Source organism: Radiomyces spectabilis (assembly GCF_025331425.1).
Source record: "Radiomyces spectabilis strain NRRL 2753 chromosome Unknown BYT42scaffold_12, whole genome shotgun sequence".
Lineage (NCBI taxonomy): Eukaryota > Fungi > Mucoromycota > Mucoromycetes > Mucorales > Radiomycetaceae > Radiomyces > Radiomyces spectabilis.
The window spans coordinates 725192-743652 of record NW_026251937.1 but is presented as its reverse complement, the minus strand read 5'-3'; the positions used below and the strand labels follow the sequence as shown (position 1 = coordinate 743652).

The window sequence follows — 18461 nt, the reverse complement described above, 5'->3', positions numbered from 1 at the left end:
GAAAAAAAAAGATTTGTCATTGGCTGAAATTGGCAGTCATGGCAGTTCAAAAAAAAATCTGATAAAATCATCCACTCATTCGGGAAAAAATCTGATAATCTTAGTCTGGAAGGGGAACAAAAAAAAACAGAAAATAAAGACATCGATATCATGACCAGCCGTTGTCGCCAGCTCATTAGCGATTGGCTCGTGTCCTCTCGTGACGAAGTCGATCCGTCACTCCTTGCACACATTCTCCTAGGTAATTGGCTTCTTGCCCGGTGGGTTTTTTGCATGTTGATGTAAGCGCTGACTGTGTGTTTCCTGCAATGTAGACCTGACAAAGTCCATCATCACTATATCCAATGTGCTCGACATAGTAGGCGCTTGGTGGGACGAGGCAGAAGGCGTCTACCGAGCCAAATGTACGTATTGCTTTTAAATTGACCAAGACCGTGCGCATTCTCATTCGGATATCTAGGCATCGATCTCTCGACTCAAGTCATCTCACACAGTCGAAATAATCTCGACAATGTGGCAGGTATGGCATGGCTAAATACCTGGCGTGATACAAAGCCCGTCTATAACTGTTTTTCTTACGCTGTATGCAGTGCAAGCCTTGGTGGAGTTCGTGTCCACCCACCTCGCCGACCCCGCGATGGTTGCCCCGTGGTTTGATATGTTGAGCGTGGTGACAGCCACGCCGTGTTTCAAAAGTCACCATGCTACCTTGATTTGCCAATCGTAAGTCGATATCGCGCTTTTCAATGTAATGACGCCAAAGTCTCACTCGGCGTGGTTTTTTTTTTCCCATCTGCCTAGCATCTTTTCGGAAATTGACAGCAAAAAATTGATCCAATCGACGCGACATAAAATCTTTTTATTTTTTGGAGAATGCATTGAGCATCATTTGCCAGGTAAGTGGCAATTTGTTGTTGGTTCGGAGAATGAGGCTGTGCGCTTAACGGTAAATGCTTGGTAGCCTTGCAAGGACCGGATCTGAACTTTATTCCCGGCTTTGTGAACTTTATGGACGGTGAAAAGGATCCGCGTAATTTATTGGTGGCCTTCGAGCTCATCCGCGTTATTATTGATAAATTCGATATATCTCGTCACGTCGAGGTAACGAACTGAATCTTTGAACAACCTAAAGTGAACTGGCCTTGGTTGACTTATGGATTTTCACAATATAGGATCTATTTGAGATCGTCTTTTGCTATTTCCCCATTCAATTCACGCCTCCTCCCAACGATCCTTACGGTATTACCACTGATGATCTGAAAGAAAGTCTAAGGTAGGAAACCCAGATGGGCTTTTTGAATTACTTTTCTTCATGGCTGATCCCCCTTGCTTGTATTTTTTTAACGCTAGACGCTGCCTCGCTGCCACACCTTACTTTGCCAATTTTGCCACTCCTTTGCTCATCGAAAAACTGGTGACATGGGCCGGCAGCGCCAAGGTAAATATGAGCATCAGTACAGTCCCTGGTGGAACACAGTCATTCTCATTCTTTATATAGAAAGATGTCATGGACACTATTGCTCTTTGTGCGTCGACATATGGTGCTCACGCACTTTTGCCGCATGCATACAACATGTTTAATGCGCTTGTCAAAGAGGTACGTACATGAATGCTTGAACGCGATCGACCGCATTCGAATTAACCAAAAAATCGGGATCATGGTTTAGGTGTACTATGCATCGGATGTGGCGATGGAAAAGGCCGCCTTGGATACGATCCATAGTGTGGTGGCGACCTTGGCTACTGGCATTAGCATTGCTAATATCCGCGATCCCGTGGAAAAAGCCATTGACGCGCTTTTGAATGAATGTATTGAAGAATTGAAAGAACCGGAATTAAAGAAAGCCAAATCGGCCGCTTACATTCTTCGTGCAGCCGCTTCCGCATCCGGTACGTGAGATGGCCAGGAAAATTGCTTGGTTGCGAGCAAAAAGGCAATCTCATTGACACTGCTCTGTAGATCCCGCTTGTACTTCGGTGGCTCATGCGGCTATTCCGCTTCTTTATCAGCAGTTCAAGATCACGGATCCTGCCAGTCGACAAAAGGCCATTCTTGACATTTTTATCGAAATCCTCGAAGCCAGCAAGAGCCAATATGGATCTGTGGATGATGTCAAATCACGTAAGTTCACAACACACCTCGTTTGCTTCTCGTGCGGTCTAACAAACACACCTCCTCTCCTTCCCCTGCCTTCTTTTTTTTTTAATTGTAACAGAACGCGATCTGCAAACGCCCTTGTTAATGTACAAGCAGCAAATTCTCCAAGTGTTTGTTTTATCACTGATAGGCAAGCAAGCCACCGATCGTCAGCTGAGATATTCTAGTCTTCAGGGCATACGACTGATGGCCGTGATGAGGCATTTTATGGCTCCTGATGAGGCAAGTACCGATACACAAATCATAACAGCATTGCTTCCATGAAAATTGACCTCTTTGTACAGATGGATATCACCGTCAATCACCTGACACGTTTGCTCACCATCGATGATCCACCACTACGGTAAGACCATCCTTGGGTAGCTTTTAAAAATTACAAGGACACTAAATTTTCAATTCCTTGGACAGAGAACTTGCATTATCGACGTTGGTGGTTTTATCCAAACGCAACCCTACTTCGATTGCTCGATACACTTTTCCCGATCTTATCAGTCAACTTCCGGATGGGGATCATCCCGTGTTTGATCATTATGCCGATGCGCTATCGTCCATTGAACATCTGGCCCGATTACCCTCTCTCTTTACCGCCATTGTCCAGCCCTTGGTCACTAAATTTGATTGGGCGGTTCAGGAACACACAGGTAAAGTGATCCCGAGCTTTTGGATTAATCATGTAAATGACTGACCCAGTTTGATTTAGATACCAAGGTGATGGCGTATGCTTGCGCCCTAGCTAATTGTATCTCTCGATTGTTATCCGTGGTCATTACGGATGCCGAGGTCTTGCAGTTGGGACAAACGATGCTCTTGCCTTATATTTTGACAAACTGCGTCAAAGCCTCTTTGAGTCCACCGACTTGCTCCTGGTATCTCCCTGATTCCGTCGTGAACATTCTGGCCTCTATACTCGCCATCATTGTTAGAAAATCCAACGCAAGGTAAAAAAAATATGTCGGATGACCATACCCAAAAAATAGCGCAGGAAAATCGCTCACACATTTTATGTTAGCATGCAAAATTCCATCATGGCGGATACTTTCAACTTGTTTGTTCGAGGCGACACGAGTGTATTGGGGTTACCACCTACACCGACGTTTGCCAACAAACTCTATGATCCAATTATGGTAATAAAAAGAAAGGGACAACCGACAAATGCCCGTGATATTGATTCTTACTGATGTTTTGAATAATAGGAAGATTCCATCCCTGATATCACCATATTATTCACAGCGATTATAGGCAACAGCCGACGCGATGTAAGTGAGAATCACCTTGGGGTTTTGTTTGAAAGGGGAAGGAAGCTTTTTTCCTCATTAGACTATTCTAGGTACAATACCTGCCCGCCGGTGAGGTTGCCGAATTCCTCGACAATATTGTGCACACCAGTTTACGGATACCGTGCCTGATTAAAGTGCAATCACTCGCCATGGCGACGGCGTGTATCGTTAATAAATATATTCGTGGTAAGAGGGCATCTCTATCGGTCAGTCAAGAACTTTGGAAAATTGATACACAAAGTGGCAGATGATATTGTCCCGTCCATTCGCCGTTTATTCCTAGAACTCATTAATAACTTTAATACCACGGTGAAAAGTCAACGACAGGGATCCTTCCTTATGACGACTTGGGTAAGATAAACGAAACTAGTAGAAAAAAAGAAAATGCACAACGCAGAACAAGATTGGGGATGCATACTTAAAACTTTTGTTTTATTGCCGTCTAGTTGGTAAAAGGACTGCTGGTACGAGGCCACAGCCTGGGATTCGAACTGCTGGACAGTATCGTGAATCAGTGTCAATCGCCCCATTTCGGAAAGGAGGCGGCCCAAAGTTTCGCAGTCATTCTACGCCAAGATGATTTTTTACTAAATAAGGCGTCCCATGCTACACTTTCTGTAAGTTTTAAATTGGCCCTTTCTTTGTAGGTCATGTGAGGTGCATGTAAAGCCTAATTGAACACTTGTATTTTTTTTTCCAGATCTTGTATAGACAACGCGTTTTCAACCACTGCTTATCGCCGTTACTGCAAGGCGCGGCTTCCGAAAATCATGAAATCCAATTCAGCTGTTTGGTTGCATTAACGGACATCTTGTCGAGCGTTCCATCGCAGATTGCAGCCAATGACGTGACGAGGGTGAGTATTTTTTTTATATACGATGCACACTGATGGCGATCCAATCATGGCTATAAAAAAAATCTTATGCCGCCCGTTGTAGCTTATGCCGTCGATCATCGCGTCACTGGAGTTACACGATACGCACATGAATTTGATCATGATTGCGGTGATACAGAACATTGTGCCTGCAGCAGCGGGCCCAGCTGCACAACTAGTAGAACCTGTCATACGAGCATTAATATCACTGACCCGCGATCGACCCACGGCAGTACGGATTGCCGCTGTGCAATGTCTCACTCATTTTGTCAAGGCATGCCCAGCCGAAACTGTTAAGCCTTTTGCTGGCATGGTTGTACGAGCCTTGGCCGCCGTTCTTGATGATAAGAAGCGCTTGGTACGAAGAGCGGCCGTGGATTGTAGGGAACAATGGTAAGTCGTTGGACAATGAGTTTCTGTCACCGACCGGTCGATTCATTCTATCCATTGTAGGTTTGCCATGGAATCCCGTTAGATTGGCAAGCTGGTTTCCTGAACTTGTTCATGTATTGTAATGAACTTCATGCTGGGAAGAAGCATGAAAACAGTTGTTTATATTAAAATAAAAACCAGGCCTTTTTGTGAATAGTGATCTACTCTGTGTGTGCGTGTGCAGGTTGCATTACATTGTATCGCGTCTATGATGATGTATATTTTTTTTTTTGTAATTGCTTGCGCAATGGCTGACCATTTGCTTTTTACTATGCACAAAGTGTATGCGCAGAAGTAGAGGATGATTACCGCGCGGGCTACTTGGGGAAGATTTGAACAACAGGATAACCGAATACTTTAGCCGGAATTTTCGGGGAAGCAGTTTCCCGGGGAATCCATTAAGGTCGTCATACGCTTCTTGCGTAGTTTCCAAAGACCGATAAGCTGGAAAAAGATGTACCGAATGAACGCATAGTTGCTCATGATGCACCCACCGGTTTCATTTATCACTAGGCGGATGCTAAAAATATCATCAAAGATCAAGATTCAACACATGCATGCACCGGCCAACAATAATAACAATATTACCAACATTAGCAACGACATCAGAGCTCCGCATCTTTCAATGAAGAAATATGAACATAACCCACGGAGGTGAAAAGTTGAGAGGGGTTCGGACAGCCCAATGCGGAGCACAGAATCATGTATGGAAAAGTACTAACGTGGACTGCCTCATTCATGGGGTCTTTTTTGACACGCGCATGCTAAATTCTGTGCCATTTTTGCAATTGCAATTGCAGGGCAATGATCTTGGTTTTTTAGTGACAGTCCGCAAAAAAAAAAAGGATAAATCGACGGTGGATGAAACGTCATTTTCATATTATCAAACAGAGATTGTCAGTAAACTCCGCAAGGAAATCATGGCCAGAATTTTTTTTTTTAAACAACGACATCGATGAGTTTCCTTGGTGCCAGACGCTGACTAAGAAAAACCGCATGGTCCATTCTTCCTGCGCGATGACAAAAAAAAAAGTATCGGCATAAATGATCCCGTAACAAGGGAAAACCAATACTAAGCGAAGGAGTAATAAGAAGCTTCCTGGATAGATCACCACAAGAATTAAGTAAAAATGCCACTCAACGCGGTTGGCTCGGTTTGCAGTTACAGAACTCTTTGTTTGTATTACAAGCAAACTAATTTATTCCAGTAGAATGTTTTTCGATGTTTGCCCAAAAAAAAAAAAAAAAAAAAAAAAAAAAAAAAACGCCCACCTCCCGCCCACGGAAGGGAGCACGGCAAAACCGTCCAAACGCCCTGTAAACATGACTAAGAGAGACGTGGCAGTGTCCGCCGTGGCACTTTTTTTTTTTCGCGTTCAACGAACCCCGAAATACCCGGATCCGACACCGTGGCCCACTGGACTTTATTTCCAGCCACTCCGGTCAGGGTGAAATAGCCATAACAGGAAAAAAAAAGTTGCTATGCCTTTGCACGGTATGACCGCACGGTCACAGGAGGGAACGACCTGAACATTTATAAGAAGGCCGGCTTTTCATTCTTCTTTTTTCTGCATTGCTTATTCGTTTCTCTTTTTTTTTCTTTTTTTTTTTTTGCTCATGCTTCATTCATGATGCAATTGTCTTTCCTGGTACTTTTATCTACACTTGTGTTTAGCGTGTTGGGTCGACAGCTTGTCTTTGTCGAAGAGAATTGGCCTTTGGCCACCGAGTTCGCCATTCGGGATGATATCCAATCCTACTATGAAAATATCGTTGACGAAGTCTTGAGTACATACAGCGAAGTGCTTTTGCTGGAAATGCAATACAACAGCTATCGTCATGGAAAACGAACGCCCTATTTTCAGGAACAAGCGACGTTGATCGGCTTGTCCCATGCCAATGGTACGCACTCTTTAGCGTCACACATTTTTTTTTCTCTCAACTGATCCACTTACATGGCATGTATTTATTTTTTTCTAGAGAAATGCGTACTGAAATTGCCGGCTTACGTTGGACAGCATCTTTATGAGATGAACAATCACGTTTTCTCTCAAGTGGAGCCTATTGTAGACGGATTTATTGCCACCTTGTGGCCTACTCACATTGATATCAAGCCCGGAGAGCCGTTGCCTGAAAACGAGGTGGCGTCTTTTGTGCATTCGTTGAATGAAGCCGTGACGTTCCATATTCTTAAGACGATCCGAGATTACGATATTACGGCGCACGTTATGCACGCAATGAAACAGTGCGACGTGATCAAGTCCGCCACGGACGACAGTCACTCTTCTTGTCGCCATTCACGGTGGATAAACTATTTAAAATCCTTGATACCTTCCTCGTCCCGACTGGGGGCCTACTTTTCTCCCCCTCCCACCTCCATGCCATCTTCACAGAAACCCGCACTTACCACCTATCTGGAAACCGTTGCCACGGAATTGCGTCAAGGATTCGACAATGAACTCGAAAGCTTGACCGACAAAATCCAGCAAGACCTCATCGAGGAATACGAAAGCTAATCTGTGTGAAACCCACGGTTACTCATATATATTTTTTTTCTCTTTACTATCTGCAATTTTAATTTTTTTTGTTTATAATGTATTCAATTGTTTTGCTTTTAATAAAGCTTGTATATATGTATCTTTTTTTTTGGTTAATTGTACCTTCATTCTACTATACAATGGACTGCGACCACAGCTGAGCAATTGCAAATCATGGTTTTGTGTGGTGGCATCGCGAGTTGCGGTCAAACAAAGCCATTGCATGATATTTATATAACCACTACATGAATCCTAGCGTAGCATGATTGTTCTCGAACGTCCGTTTTTTTTGGTTTATTCTTTTATTGGCATGGACCAACATAATTCGCTGGAAAAATACCCGTTTTACCGTTCGAAGTACCTGGCCCATTTCCAGATCAAAAGAGAGAGAAAATATCAACAAATTTAAATGTCAGCAAGTAGCATTGGATATGAATGACGTTTTTTCTTTTACCTTCCCACCAGCCGCTGTCATCTTTTTTAGTCACCAAGATTTGATCGCCCTGTCGTATATTCAGTTCATCCGCATTCACCGCTTCAAAGTCGTACAACGCAACTACGACTTCCGGGACCGTCGCCGGTTCGGGCTCCGGTTCTTCCACAGCAGGCGTCGACATGGCGGGAGTGAAAGAAATCGACGTCTCCGTCATGGGTGTGTCTGGTGATGACCGCATATCCTGAACAGTATCATCATGGGCAACATAATTGGCAGGAACAAGTCCTACTTGGTCTCCCTTGCGTGCCTTTATCATACCCAGCAGAAATGAGCCTCATTTTCAAGCGGCCACACCCCTTTTTTTTCATTTACCTTGATCCATCCAGATCCGTCTGTCACAAAATATATTCTTCAAAGATTAGTTACCTGTATTCGTTCAATTTAATGAAAAAGTGAATTTTTTTTTACCATCTTCCTCCAGTACAGTTAAAACGTCGTTTTCCATGATCGATAATTCTTCCATAGTTTGTGCTTCGTAATCGTACAGAGCGCGTGCCAAAGGCTCCTGTCCCGTTGACTCTTGCACAGGCGCTGCAATAGGCGTTGTGAATGATTCGGCCCTTGAATTATCTGCGGTGGCTTCGGGGTTAGCTTTATAGGAAGATACGGATCGTACTGAGGCTGAACTGATTGATTTCTGGCGATTGATTTTTCCTCGGGTACGAGAGCAATTTGGAGCCACTTTCATTTCACACTTGGCATGGCAATTGAATCCACACGCTTAGAAAAAAATACACATAGCCAGTTGTGAATCTCCACGTGACCTTTGGTTTGGCATGGGTCAGCTTACCTTTGCATGTCAGCCCTTGTTTGGATAATCCCCAAATCGTACTAGAACAATAGTCGCATGTCGTAGGGATAGTAAAAGAGGAAGGTTTGAAATCATGAGTTTGCGCCTGAAGTCCGCCATCTAAGATCCGCCCGTTCGTGAATGAATTTTCTCTGCTTAGTCAAATCATGCTGGTTGCCCCATGTCTCTTATTATTTACCTCCAATATTGCGTATAATAAGATCCACCTCGCTTTTAACTCTTACTTTTTGCGTAGATAACAAAGTGATATCCCGCATCACAGCAACCAGTTTCTAAAAACACAAAACCAAGGAACACAGAGGTGAAAACAACGCTTTCTTTTTTTTTTTTCTTCCTGGTAATTTTTACCTCTTTGGCCGTGTCATACTCTGTGGACGCTCTATCGTCAATGGCGTCGACTGCCTTTTCGAGTTGCATCATTTCGGTGGATCGTTTGGAAAGATCGTCGGCCAATGTATCCAGCAATTTTCGATTTTTGATCAGTTTGTTATTGAGGAAAATTGTAGCGGAATCGTTGGCTACAAGATGATCATCCTATGCGTATACTGAACCGTAAGAAAAAATAATAATAGCAATGCACGACAAGTTCTTTTACTCTGTCAGTGGTTGTCGAACCATGGCCGTTCCATGGAATAAAGTGGAACTCCACATTGGCGGCGGCATCGTGATTATCGGATGATCCTAGTGCATCGCGTATAAAGACGCCCGCATCCACATCCGGATCCATTTTCTGCGTCGATTCCAGGGCCGTGTCGTAATAACCCACCAATTCGTGCAGTGTCTTCTTTTCCAGGTTGAGATAAGTCGTATACATTTTTTGCAATGCAAACACTCGTGAACGGTCCAAGTCTTGCAGTTGCTAAGTAAACGTAAGGCGACAAATGAATATCATCAAGACATGCAGAGTTTTTCTTGGTGATGATGTCGGCTTACATCAGCGATCATGGATAGATCTTGTTCAAAGTATTTCGACCGTTCAGCATTGGCCATGCCAATGGCAAGAAGGTAGAGATTCTAGTACCCATCCGGTTACTACATCATTATTTCTGCTTACTGTGCCTTTGCGGTATCTTACTTTGCTGTTGTAACAATCCAGCAACGCCTGATCCAGCTGTTTTTGATGCTACCATCCACATGCTTCCAAGTCAGTACCTAGTTTGTCAAGGGCTTCTCCTTTTGTCATGCTCTTTTTTTTTTCTTATACCTTGGATTGATCTCCTGTGCCTCTATCAATCTTGGCACGTATGTTCTCGGTTTCTGCGCAAGCGTCATCGTACGTTTGTTTGGCTTTATCTTTGTCCGAATAGATCTTGTCCCGCTCCGATTTCAGTTTTTGATAAAACGCGATATGCTAATATAAGTGCAAATCCGTCCCTTGAGTGAGTATCCTCATGTCATAGGTTAAAATGCTTGGCTCGGCGGTTACCTTTTTTCGAGCTTCCTCTTTCATGGCCGCGGATGTTTTCAATGCTTCCACGACGGACCCGTTCAGCTCGTCCACGAGCTTAAAGTGGCATTGCGCGATCAGATCTGTCTGCGCAAGAAGCGAAGACCACGCTACGGAGCATGTACTGATGTGGGATCGAGGTTAGTTCAATCGCAGTTGAATATAGCCGGTTTTTTAAGATTTACCTGGAATTATTGTTCCAGTCCCACTCATCGGACGCGTCTGTCATGGTTGCTTTTTTTCCTGACCCTTTATACTTTTTTGCCAGATTTTCCAGTTTTTGTGCATATTCTCGCTCAATGTTGCTGCGTTCTCGAACAAACTGGCGAAGTTGTTGCAACGACTGGATCCCGTCCCCCACGTATTCCGTAATAGCCGGTATCTGATCCTGAATTCACCATAAGGTATGAGCACCAAGTCAACTACTGGAAACCCGTTGCATTGATGCCTTACCTTTAGTTCTACTCCAAAGGACATGGTGAATCTGGGAAGCGGTAAAGGCACTGGGGCCGCATAACGACGGTCGGCGCCCAATTTGGGTTCTTGACACTCGGCTGCGAATTTCCCAGGTGACACCGTCCATCCCTTTTCGGATTCAGCCCGCCACCTTGCCTTATCCCGGAATCGTCAGTCAATGCACAAAGCCCAGCACCTCTGCTCCGATCAGATGACCCATCGCTGAGCGGATTCGCCTATTTGTTTTATCCATGACGCAAAACATGCACGTCTAAGATGACTCTATACTTTTTCCGCTATCTACACTTTGTATATGAATGGAACAAATCCAGCTTGAGGCCGTGATCTACCAAAAGGTGTACAAATTCTTATAGTTTTTATTTACAAGCTTCGAAGCCCGGATCGCTTCTGAAAGTCGGCATAGAACTGAAGCATCTCTGGGGTGATGCGACGCGTGAATGATGATAACGCTTTAAGAAAATGGCGTCGTTTAATCTGTATAAATTTTGATTTAGTTGTGAGCTCGTGATACTTTCAGTTTCTCCAATACAAGCTACGTTACCGAATCTATCTCCGTATCTTCTTCCATTGCCAAAAGTGCAGCTTCTTGGCATATCGCTACTGCTTCGGCACCGGAACAGCCTTCACTCTGCGACAAAATGGGTAAATCACATGCAAGCCAAGACCTCCCCCTTTCATTTCACGCTACACTTACCATGGCCGCCAATTCTTGGATATCTACATCACTGTCACATGTCATTTTCCTTGATTGAATTTTAAAAATTTCACAACGCGACTCGATATCCGGCGGTCCCACATACAGGATCCGGTCAATGCGTCCCGGACGTAATAAGGCCGAATCCTAACAAAGAAGGAAATGAGAAACGGTCTTTTTTTTTCGCGTAACGATTGATTGCTTACAATAATATCAGGTCGGTTGGTTGCCGCGACCACAGTGACATTCACCAGTGGCTCAATACCGTCCAGTTCGTTCAGTAACTGTGAAAGAACACGGTCGGCCACCGAGGTTCCACCATCCCCAGAGCCGCCACGCTTCACCGTTAACGCATCAATTTCGTCCTAGAGCACGGTTGGATTAGTAGATTTTTCTTGGCAACGAGCTTATCAGTGCTTACAAAGAACACAATGGATGGCGATGCCGCTCGTGCTTTTCGGAATACTTCGCGGACGGCTTTTTCAGATTCACCCACCCACTTGCTGAACAACTACCAGAACCCTTTTCGCATTAGGAATCTATCTCTATTCGTTGTTTCGCTCCATCTTGAATCTTACCTCGGGCCCTTTGACAGCGATAAAATTCGAACCGGCTTCTGTGGCCAGTGCTTTGGCCATCAGAGTTTTACTGCAACCGGGTGGTCCGTATAAAAGAATGCCTTTGGGCGGTCGGATGCCCAGTCGTTCAAAAGCTTCTGGATGCTGCGCGAAAATGGTTTTGGTGAGTATCAAACCGCATGTGTCGTTGCCTCTATGGTTTCAATTATATGCAGCAGTACCTGAAGAGGCCATTCGATCGATTCTTTTAATCGTTGTTTGATTTCCGATTGACCGCCGACATCACTCCAATACACCTTGGGCACTTCCAACAAAATCTAATCGAGTCTTCGGTTTAGAATTTCCTGTAGACCTTGCTTGTGTCTTGCCATGTTTTTGTGTACCTCTCGCATTGCACTTGGTCGGATTTCGCCCATGGCTTCTTGCATATCCTCCATACTCACGCGAAGATCGACCGAGTCTGATTATTTTTTTATACATGTCAATATACGCATTCTCAGCTATCGAGCCCTGTTTTGGTATTGTTGACTTGCCTGATTGTCGTGCGCATCGTTTGATGCATTTCAATCCAGCTTCACGACAAACGGCCGCCAGATCCGCGCCGACGTAGCCATGAGATTTACCGGCCAGGATGGCCATATCGTCCGTACTGATGGTGTGAGGTATACTGCGCATGATTGTCGATAAAATGGATAATCGGGCATCGCTGTTGGGAATTCCTTGATACATCAACCATGTCAATAACAGTACATGCAAAGAAATTGGGCCGCTCAACGTAAGTTCTTCGGTACTCACCTATTTCTACTTCTCTGTCGAATCGACCGGGACGACGAAGAGCTTCGTCCAAAACATTGGGACGATTAGTTGCGCCAATGACCACGATTCGGTCGTTCTTTGACTGCTTGGTTTCGGAAGCACCGTCCATCAAGGTTAAAAGGGTCGTCACCACACGCTTTTCAAGCTCACTTGGCGCCTGTTTCCTCACGTTAATATCCACCACTTTCTTTCATAGCCATTTGACTGGTACTAGATCAATTCCTAGCTTACCTCGTCGCGCTTTGGACATAACGCATCAATTTCATCGATGAAAATAATCGTCGGCGCTCGTCTTGCTCCTTCGTCAAACAGATCACGCAGCTATTTCCATTTCACACTTGCATCAATCCAACTTACTCGGCCAAAAAAAAAAAGCATGATGTGACGATCTATTACCTTTTGCTCCGTTTCGCCGTAAAATTTACTGACAATCTCCGGTCCGTTCACGACAATGGAGTGCGCGCCCGTTTCTTGAGCAACAGCACGAGCTATCAAGGTTTTACCCGTACCAGGGGGTCCGTACAGCAGAATACCGCGCGGTGGTCGCAGTCCTAATCACACACAAAAACCAGCCTTACTGAGTCAAACTGCCCAATAATCGCATATTGGGTTAATCTCTCACGCACCGTACTGTAAGAAAAGCTCTGGATTCTGTAATGGAGTCTCGACCATTTCCCGCACAATCTTGATTTGTTCCGACAATCCACCGATATGCTCATACGTGACCTTGTTCGTTGATGATTCGGTAGCCGACTTATTTGGAGACGTTGTTTGCGGTAGATTGTCCATATGCAACTTTGTCGGACGGACTATTTCGTAAATCAGACTGGGTTCCTGAACGGCGCTGTCATTGATACGCTCAACCATAAATCGTCGCGGTTTTCCGTGATACGAGATCTCAAATATATGTTGTACATTGACATATTTGCCTTGGACTAGATAGAATCAAAATCGGTAAGCAAGGGTCACAGTGCTTGCGATAAATGAAATACAAAAATGCATACTCAGGGTTTCTTTGATGTAATCGATGAGCATGGTATTGACGGGATAATCGAGGGTTGCCAGCGGTTTGATGTGAATTGAGGTTGCTACCGCTTGCACCCCCTGAAATTTGTGGATATGAATCTTGTCGCCAATTTCACACTGACAGCTGAGCATCGTGGCGGGACTCAGCTGAACCACTAGAATAGTATTTTTGCAGGGTTAGATCTCTCGTCAGAGTGTCTCTCATTAGCCGCAGTTCAATTACAGTCAGACTTCAATGTCAATGACGGCCACGCAACGCCCACGGATATCTATTTGGAATAATGGCTTAGTAACGATTGTACGCCTAGCGAAGCAAATAGTGCAACATGTACGTGAGTGTCTTGTTGATCGCTTTCAAGTGTGATCAGATCGCCGGTGCCAATGTGCAAGGCTTGCATGGCTTCAAGAGCTAGGTAGATTCTCTTGTTGGAAGCATTGATGACGGTTGTGGCCCGATCCACTTCAAACACACGGCTGCTTGAGGAAGCCATGGTGTCTTTTTTGTTCAAAGAGACTTGCAACACCGGATCGGTTGTGGCTGGAAATTTTTACTCGTGCAAAATGAGCCAAGAAAAATGGGACTCCGTGGGGGGGTGCACACCTTGCAAAAATTTCCAGTTAAAAAATCCTGCAGCCCGTTCCTTCATTTAATGCTTGTCTAGTAATCTCTTTTACATTAAGCATACGAACAAGCATGGGAAAAAAGTAATGGGTGTTATTTTGATATAAAGAGAAGGAGCGTATTTGTAGACAAGATGCACTTTTTGTCGACAAAACAAAGTTGAGAGCTTTACACCGTTCTGGAATGTCATTAGGCGGGCTTGTATAAAAAATTTTGTGGTCTATGGATGAAAATGATGACAAGAGGTTGGAGAGAAACGAACAAGTCGTAGTATATACAACGGAGAAGTGGATTAACGTGATATTGTGTGTGGTTTTGAGGTCGTGGAGGGAGGAGAATGAATGGAAGGGCGTTCCGCCGCTGTAAGCGATGGGTTGGCCATGCCATTGTCAGCCTGTGGATTCTGCCGGTTCTCTTGTTCCCGGAGTTCATACCACTCTTCGGCATACTTGCGCCGTGCCAAGTAACTAACAAAGGTCAAGGTCAATTAAAACCGCACGCCATTGTCCCCAAAGCGGGTCGTGCCTTACCTTTTAGGCTGAGGTCTGCAAAGGATATGGATCATATTGGAAATCGGGTTACCAAAATCAAAAGGATGAGGTTCAAAGGGTCGTTTTGCCAAGGACGACCGTAGCTAAGAAATTTCACCCAACGTCAGTAACCGATGATTCAGACTGGCCCCATGGCCATCTCAATTGTACCTGTTCATGCGTTGTGACACCACGTAACACGAGAAAACAATGGTATCCCAGAAGCACGCCGACAGGAAGGATGAGGATCGCGCACAGAATAGTGAGAAAAAAACTGATGGGTGCTTGCTGCAAGGCAGCAAGGAAGGAGTGTGTGGACGTTTCCAGGCAAAGTGTGATGAGATGAACGAGGGTGAAGGCTACCACGTAACAACAAAGCGAGGCTGCTGTGACGAGAAACACAAAAAACGAGCGATAGTTTCTTTTGCCGACGCAGTTATTGAGCCAGATACAGTGATGATCTTCCGTGTCCACACAGTTATTGCACTGTCGGCAGTGACTAGCGCGAGGAGGCCGGTAGATGCAACAGGTGTCACAGTATTTTAATGGGACGTTGACTCCTTGAATCACGGTCGTTCTCAATGGAGGCGCATACTGATTCATGTTGCCGTAAGGGTAACCAAAATCATCCTCGTTCAACGGTCGAGGTGGCAATGGATCCAAGTTGCGTGGCAATATCTGGTGAATCCCCTATCAATATTCGTCTCAACTCACAGGCCACCGAACACACCCACTTACACCGGGATCGGTCCAGGAAGTTTTCAGCATGGACACAAACGCCAACATGAAAAGATAACCAAATAATACAGGCACAGCGGGATGCACATGGTACCATAACCATGGACACCTGTTGTTTTGGTGTCAGGAAAGACAGTATAAGTTTTTCATCATATTACTAAAATCGAAAAAAAAGAGGGAGAGTCATCCTTACGTAAAATAAGCGAAAAGCACCGAGGGGCCAATAAGGAAGAACAGTGCAATGGCGAATGCCCAAAAGGCACGACTGGTCAAGAACCGACCGTCGCAAAAAAAGACATTGTTGCCCTTGAACAGTTCATAGTTGCGTTTACTGGTGATGCGTTTCATACGTTTGGGCATGCTTTCAGGCGGACGATGAGGATGTTGGTTTAGATCCAAATTCTCAAAACTGTCCTCCATGGCCGACGCCTGCATGGGAAGAAGCATGCTCGCCAGTGGCGGTTCAGCGGCGGTACGCGAAGTTGAAGACGACTCGTCTGCCATGACGCCATGGAAGACAAGCCAAAAGAAAAAAGTAAAAAGAAAATCGGTAGAAGAAAAGAAACGTGGATTATGTGCGTCTATCCAATTGCCACTTTTTACCACAGAGAGCACCTAGGGAAAAAAATTACCACCCGAAGGAAATTTGTTCCATCCGTTCTGTAACGCCAAACACGCTGTTTTATTCATATGTTGTATCAATAGGAATGGGTAATGTAGCTCATCTCTTTTGTACGTCGACATGGTGATACGATAGACGTAGCCATGAACGTCGTTATTCAAGTTATACAACGACCATGGCGCGTGAAAGCACGGCTACTTTATCACAGTCTAGTATGCTCTCCAAGAACCTGCTTCTGCGATCCCTGTAAAAAGTAATGCAGAATGGTGGACTAGATACTGCTTCACTTTATGTCCAGTGGCGACGCGGTCACTCCATGCTGCTTGGTCTTGCCATTGTCAGGACGTGAATATTGTGAGTTTGTCTTTGTCCTTTACTTTTTTTTCAGTTTCTGTTTGGTACTTGGCCATCGGTGTTGGGTCCTTATCCCTGCCCAGAAAGCAAACCCCCTTGGTTTTTTTTCAAGTATCCAGTTTTTTACCTATTGCCCCTCGAAACCCCCTTCCAGCGCCGCAGCGCCGTCCGTTGTCTGGGTCATTGAAAACATCCACATTTTCCCAATTTAGTAAACAGGTTCATCGTAATCTTCCAAGTGACAAGAAAAGAAAAAACAAAAATAATAACACAAAGGCGGATGAGGGAAGCCATAATCTATAGAAATCAAATAAAAATGTCCTATTGAACCACTTTTTGTCGCGTTGCTCGCACCAAGGCGAAAAGGAGGACAGTGTAGTTGGTAAAGATATCTTTCATCATGAACAGTAACGCTTGCGACAAAACCGCTTTGGTGATCTGCGTACTCATGCCCTATTAAAAAAAAAAAAGAGATGGATAATGGGTTACACACAAAATGACAAATGACTACACGTTTTAACCCTTTTCTTACCTTGTACCAGCCGAAGAATCCGTCCGTTTTTAGCACACGACTAAGTACATCCAAAGCTCCCTTGTAAGCGACGACGCGATCTTTCATGTCTTTGGACGGTTTCCATTGTAATCGGACTTTGGCCATGATGTACGGATACGTGATAACGGTGGCCAATGTCTTACTCAACGCACCCACCAAGAAGGACAAGCCCGGTGAAAGTGATGTCACAGACAATGATTTGAGTACAAATTGTTTGATCTTTTCAAAACTGGCGTAAGTGATGGCGGGGTTGACGCAGAGAATGAGCGATGGTTTGATGCCGTGCCATAATCCCTCAACGCCTTCCTCCTTGATGATCGATTTGCATGTGCGTACAAGATTTTGTCGTTCGCTGATAGGCAACGTCTGCTGACGAGTCGTCACCACGGAAACGGGAGTGGTCACTAACGTGGTGAGCGCTCCAGCTGCGGCGCCCAGTGCCAGTTCCAAGGCTGTCGATAACGTTCCTCCGGTACGGTTGTATCGTCGATTGTAAGAAGCGCGTATCAGTGAGTAGCAGTAAAAGTAGGTAAAGTTGGTGAACGCCGTCCCGAACAGCGAACTGCCTAGACCGGCATACAATCCACTGATGCCTTCCTTGTTGAGGATTTGCAGTATCCCGTCCATGGCCGATTTGTAATTCTCCTGGTCTTTTTCATCAATGTTCTCATGCTTCGCTTGCACTTGGATCCGAGTTTTAATGCTACACAGAAAAACAAAAATGGGTTTGCAGTTGAATGGCGGCACGTCGAGACATCGGCACTTACATATCTAATGGATAAACCAGTGCCAAGGCAAACATGGCCCCCGCTGAACCGGCGAGCGCATGGCCGAAAGGCGGTAAACTGTCTTTGGAAACGACGGCCATGAAACAAAAAAAAAAAAAAATGAAAAAAGGTTTGAATAAGAGAAAGGGAAAACGATCCGATTCGAATGTCCGCTTATGAATTTCATGAAAATGCTGACTCAAGGCATTTGAGTGACTGGGCGGACCGATGGGTTTCCCCAGACAGCTCGGCATTCGGAGATGGAATTTATCCAATCAGGGGCCTTCCTTTTCTTCACCGTTCGCTTTTTCCATCGACTTTGGGCAGTTGGGTGAGCATTTACGATTATGAAATCAAGATTGCTTTCAGTCTGAGATGGCCCACTAGCTTTTTTTTTTTAATTTAATAGATGCCTGTCAATGGAAATAGTGTCATACTTGAGCTATTCTGCTTTCAACCATGTCTATGCTCGAACAGACCCATAAATTGATTGTCCAAACATCTAGATATTTTTACCTTGGGGAAATATTTATGGGCCAATGCGGGTGATTCTTATAAATTCAAATGAAAAGCTTTATACCACTGCGTACTTTTAGTGCTATTGAGCCGCTCTCTTGTATAGTATATCCTAATTTTTTATCGCTTGCTTGAT

General features: G+C 44.7%; 6 protein-coding genes across 6 annotated transcripts; 2 read left to right on the top strand and 4 right to left on the bottom strand.

The window, feature by feature from the left end:
- Positions 1-150: 150 nt before the first annotated feature.
- BYT42DRAFT_617106 (Dos2-interacting transcription regulator of RNA-Pol-II-domain-containing protein) lies at positions 151-4784 on the top strand (the record flags this gene model as incomplete). Its single annotated transcript, XM_051572144.1, has 23 exons — positions 151-241; positions 315-404; positions 461-520; positions 591-723; positions 802-896; positions 962-1101; positions 1173-1273; positions 1351-1438; positions 1499-1597; positions 1668-1890; positions 1961-2122; positions 2217-2350; positions 2443-2501; positions 2567-2799; positions 2859-3096; positions 3168-3282; positions 3352-3414; positions 3486-3621; positions 3683-3786; positions 3882-4052; positions 4136-4291; positions 4374-4702; positions 4763-4784. 23 exons carry the CDS (start codon positions 151-153, stop codon positions 4782-4784), a joined length of 3042 nt encoding a protein of 1013 aa, XP_051420144.1.
- Positions 4785-6369: 1585 nt separating this feature from the next.
- On the top strand, positions 6370-7257 carry BYT42DRAFT_617105 (uncharacterized protein; the record flags this gene model as incomplete). The annotated part of the gene is made up of 2 exons (XM_051572143.1): positions 6370-6643; positions 6722-7257. 2 exons carry the CDS (start codon positions 6370-6372, stop codon positions 7255-7257), a joined length of 810 nt encoding a protein of 269 aa, XP_051420143.1.
- A 120-nt stretch (positions 7258-7377) lies between these two features.
- Positions 7378-10536, bottom strand: BYT42DRAFT_582860 (uncharacterized protein). The gene is made up of 14 exons (XM_051569732.1): positions 10486-10536; positions 10218-10420; positions 10012-10156; positions 9790-9936; positions 9661-9708; positions 9519-9599; positions 9181-9444; positions 8934-9119; positions 8764-8857; positions 8565-8684; positions 8183-8494; positions 8087-8106; positions 7733-8021; positions 7378-7639 (listed from the first exon to the last, which is right to left on the bottom strand). Exons 1-14 carry the CDS (start codon positions 10507-10509, stop codon positions 7581-7583), a joined length of 1992 nt encoding a protein of 663 aa, XP_051420142.1. The 5' UTR covers positions 10510-10536; the 3' UTR covers positions 7378-7580.
- A 13-nt stretch (positions 10537-10549) lies between these two features.
- On the bottom strand, positions 10550-14155 carry BYT42DRAFT_582857 (P-loop containing nucleoside triphosphate hydrolase protein). The gene is made up of 16 exons (XM_051569731.1): positions 13956-14155; positions 13847-13892; positions 13602-13778; positions 13224-13532; positions 12994-13148; positions 12829-12918; positions 12577-12754; positions 12315-12500; positions 12165-12241; positions 12003-12098; positions 11782-11925; positions 11625-11714; positions 11410-11568; positions 11204-11350; positions 11051-11137; positions 10550-10983 (listed from the first exon to the last, which is right to left on the bottom strand). The coding sequence occupies exons 1-16, from the start codon at positions 14112-14114 to the stop codon at positions 10870-10872; spliced, it is 2214 nt and encodes a 737-aa protein (XP_051420141.1). The 5' UTR covers positions 14115-14155; the 3' UTR covers positions 10550-10869.
- A 98-nt stretch (positions 14156-14253) lies between these two features.
- On the bottom strand, positions 14254-16109 carry BYT42DRAFT_582853 (DHHC palmitoyltransferase-domain-containing protein). Its single transcript, XM_051569730.1, has 5 exons — positions 15707-16109; positions 15514-15622; positions 14947-15453; positions 14776-14879; positions 14254-14712 (listed from the first exon to the last, which is right to left on the bottom strand). The coding sequence occupies exons 1-5, from the start codon at positions 16015-16017 to the stop codon at positions 14538-14540; spliced, it is 1206 nt and encodes a 401-aa protein (XP_051420140.1). The 5' UTR covers positions 16018-16109; the 3' UTR covers positions 14254-14537.
- Positions 16110-16810: 701 nt separating this feature from the next.
- BYT42DRAFT_502337 (mitochondrial carrier domain-containing protein) lies at positions 16811-17910 on the bottom strand (the record flags this gene model as incomplete). Its single annotated transcript, XM_051564820.1, has 3 exons — positions 16811-16942; positions 17022-17745; positions 17810-17910. The coding sequence occupies 3 exons, from the start codon at positions 17908-17910 to the stop codon at positions 16811-16813; spliced, it is 957 nt and encodes a 318-aa protein (XP_051420139.1).
- Positions 17911-18461: the final 551 nt, after the last annotated feature.

What these genes read in the sequence shown, in the direction of transcription:
- BYT42DRAFT_582860 (XM_051569732.1), bottom strand. Translation starts at nt 10,509, where the DNA reads ATGTCCTTTGGAGTAGAACTAAAG. An exon ending in GACTGGAACAATAATTCCAG is followed by an intron (nt 10,157 to 10,217) that starts GTAAATCTTAAA and finishes ATCCCACATCAG; the next exon opens with TACATGCTCCGTAGCGTGGT. An exon ending in GTTCGACAACCACTGACAGA is followed by an intron (nt 9,120 to 9,180) that starts GTAAAAGAACTT and finishes GTATACGCATAG; the next exon opens with GATGATCATCTTGTAGCCAA.
- BYT42DRAFT_582857 (XM_051569731.1), bottom strand. Translation starts at nt 14,114, where the DNA reads ATGGCTTCCTCAAGCAGCCGTGTGTTTGAAGTGGATCGGGCCACAACC. An exon ending in CGATCGAATGGCCTCTTCAG is followed by an intron (nt 11,926 to 12,002) that starts GTACTGCTGCAT and finishes ATTTTCGCGCAG; the next exon opens with CATCCAGAAGCTTTTGAACG. An exon ending in TCCAAGAATTGGCGGCCATG is followed by an intron (nt 11,138 to 11,203) that starts GTAAGTGTAGCG and finishes ATTTTGTCGCAG; the next exon opens with AGTGAAGGCTGTTCCGGTGC.
- BYT42DRAFT_582853 (XM_051569730.1), bottom strand. Translation starts at nt 16,017, where the DNA reads ATGGCAGACGAGTCGTCTTCAACTTCGCGTACCGCCGCTGAACCGCCA. An exon ending in CTTCCTGGACCGATCCCGGT is followed by an intron (nt 15,454 to 15,513) that starts GTAAGTGGGTGT and finishes GGGATTCACCAG; the next exon opens with ATATTGCCACGCAACTTGGA. An exon ending in TGCAGACCTCAGCCTAAAAG is followed by an intron (nt 14,713 to 14,775) that starts GTAAGGCACGAC and finishes GACCTTTGTTAG; the next exon opens with TTACTTGGCACGGCGCAAGT.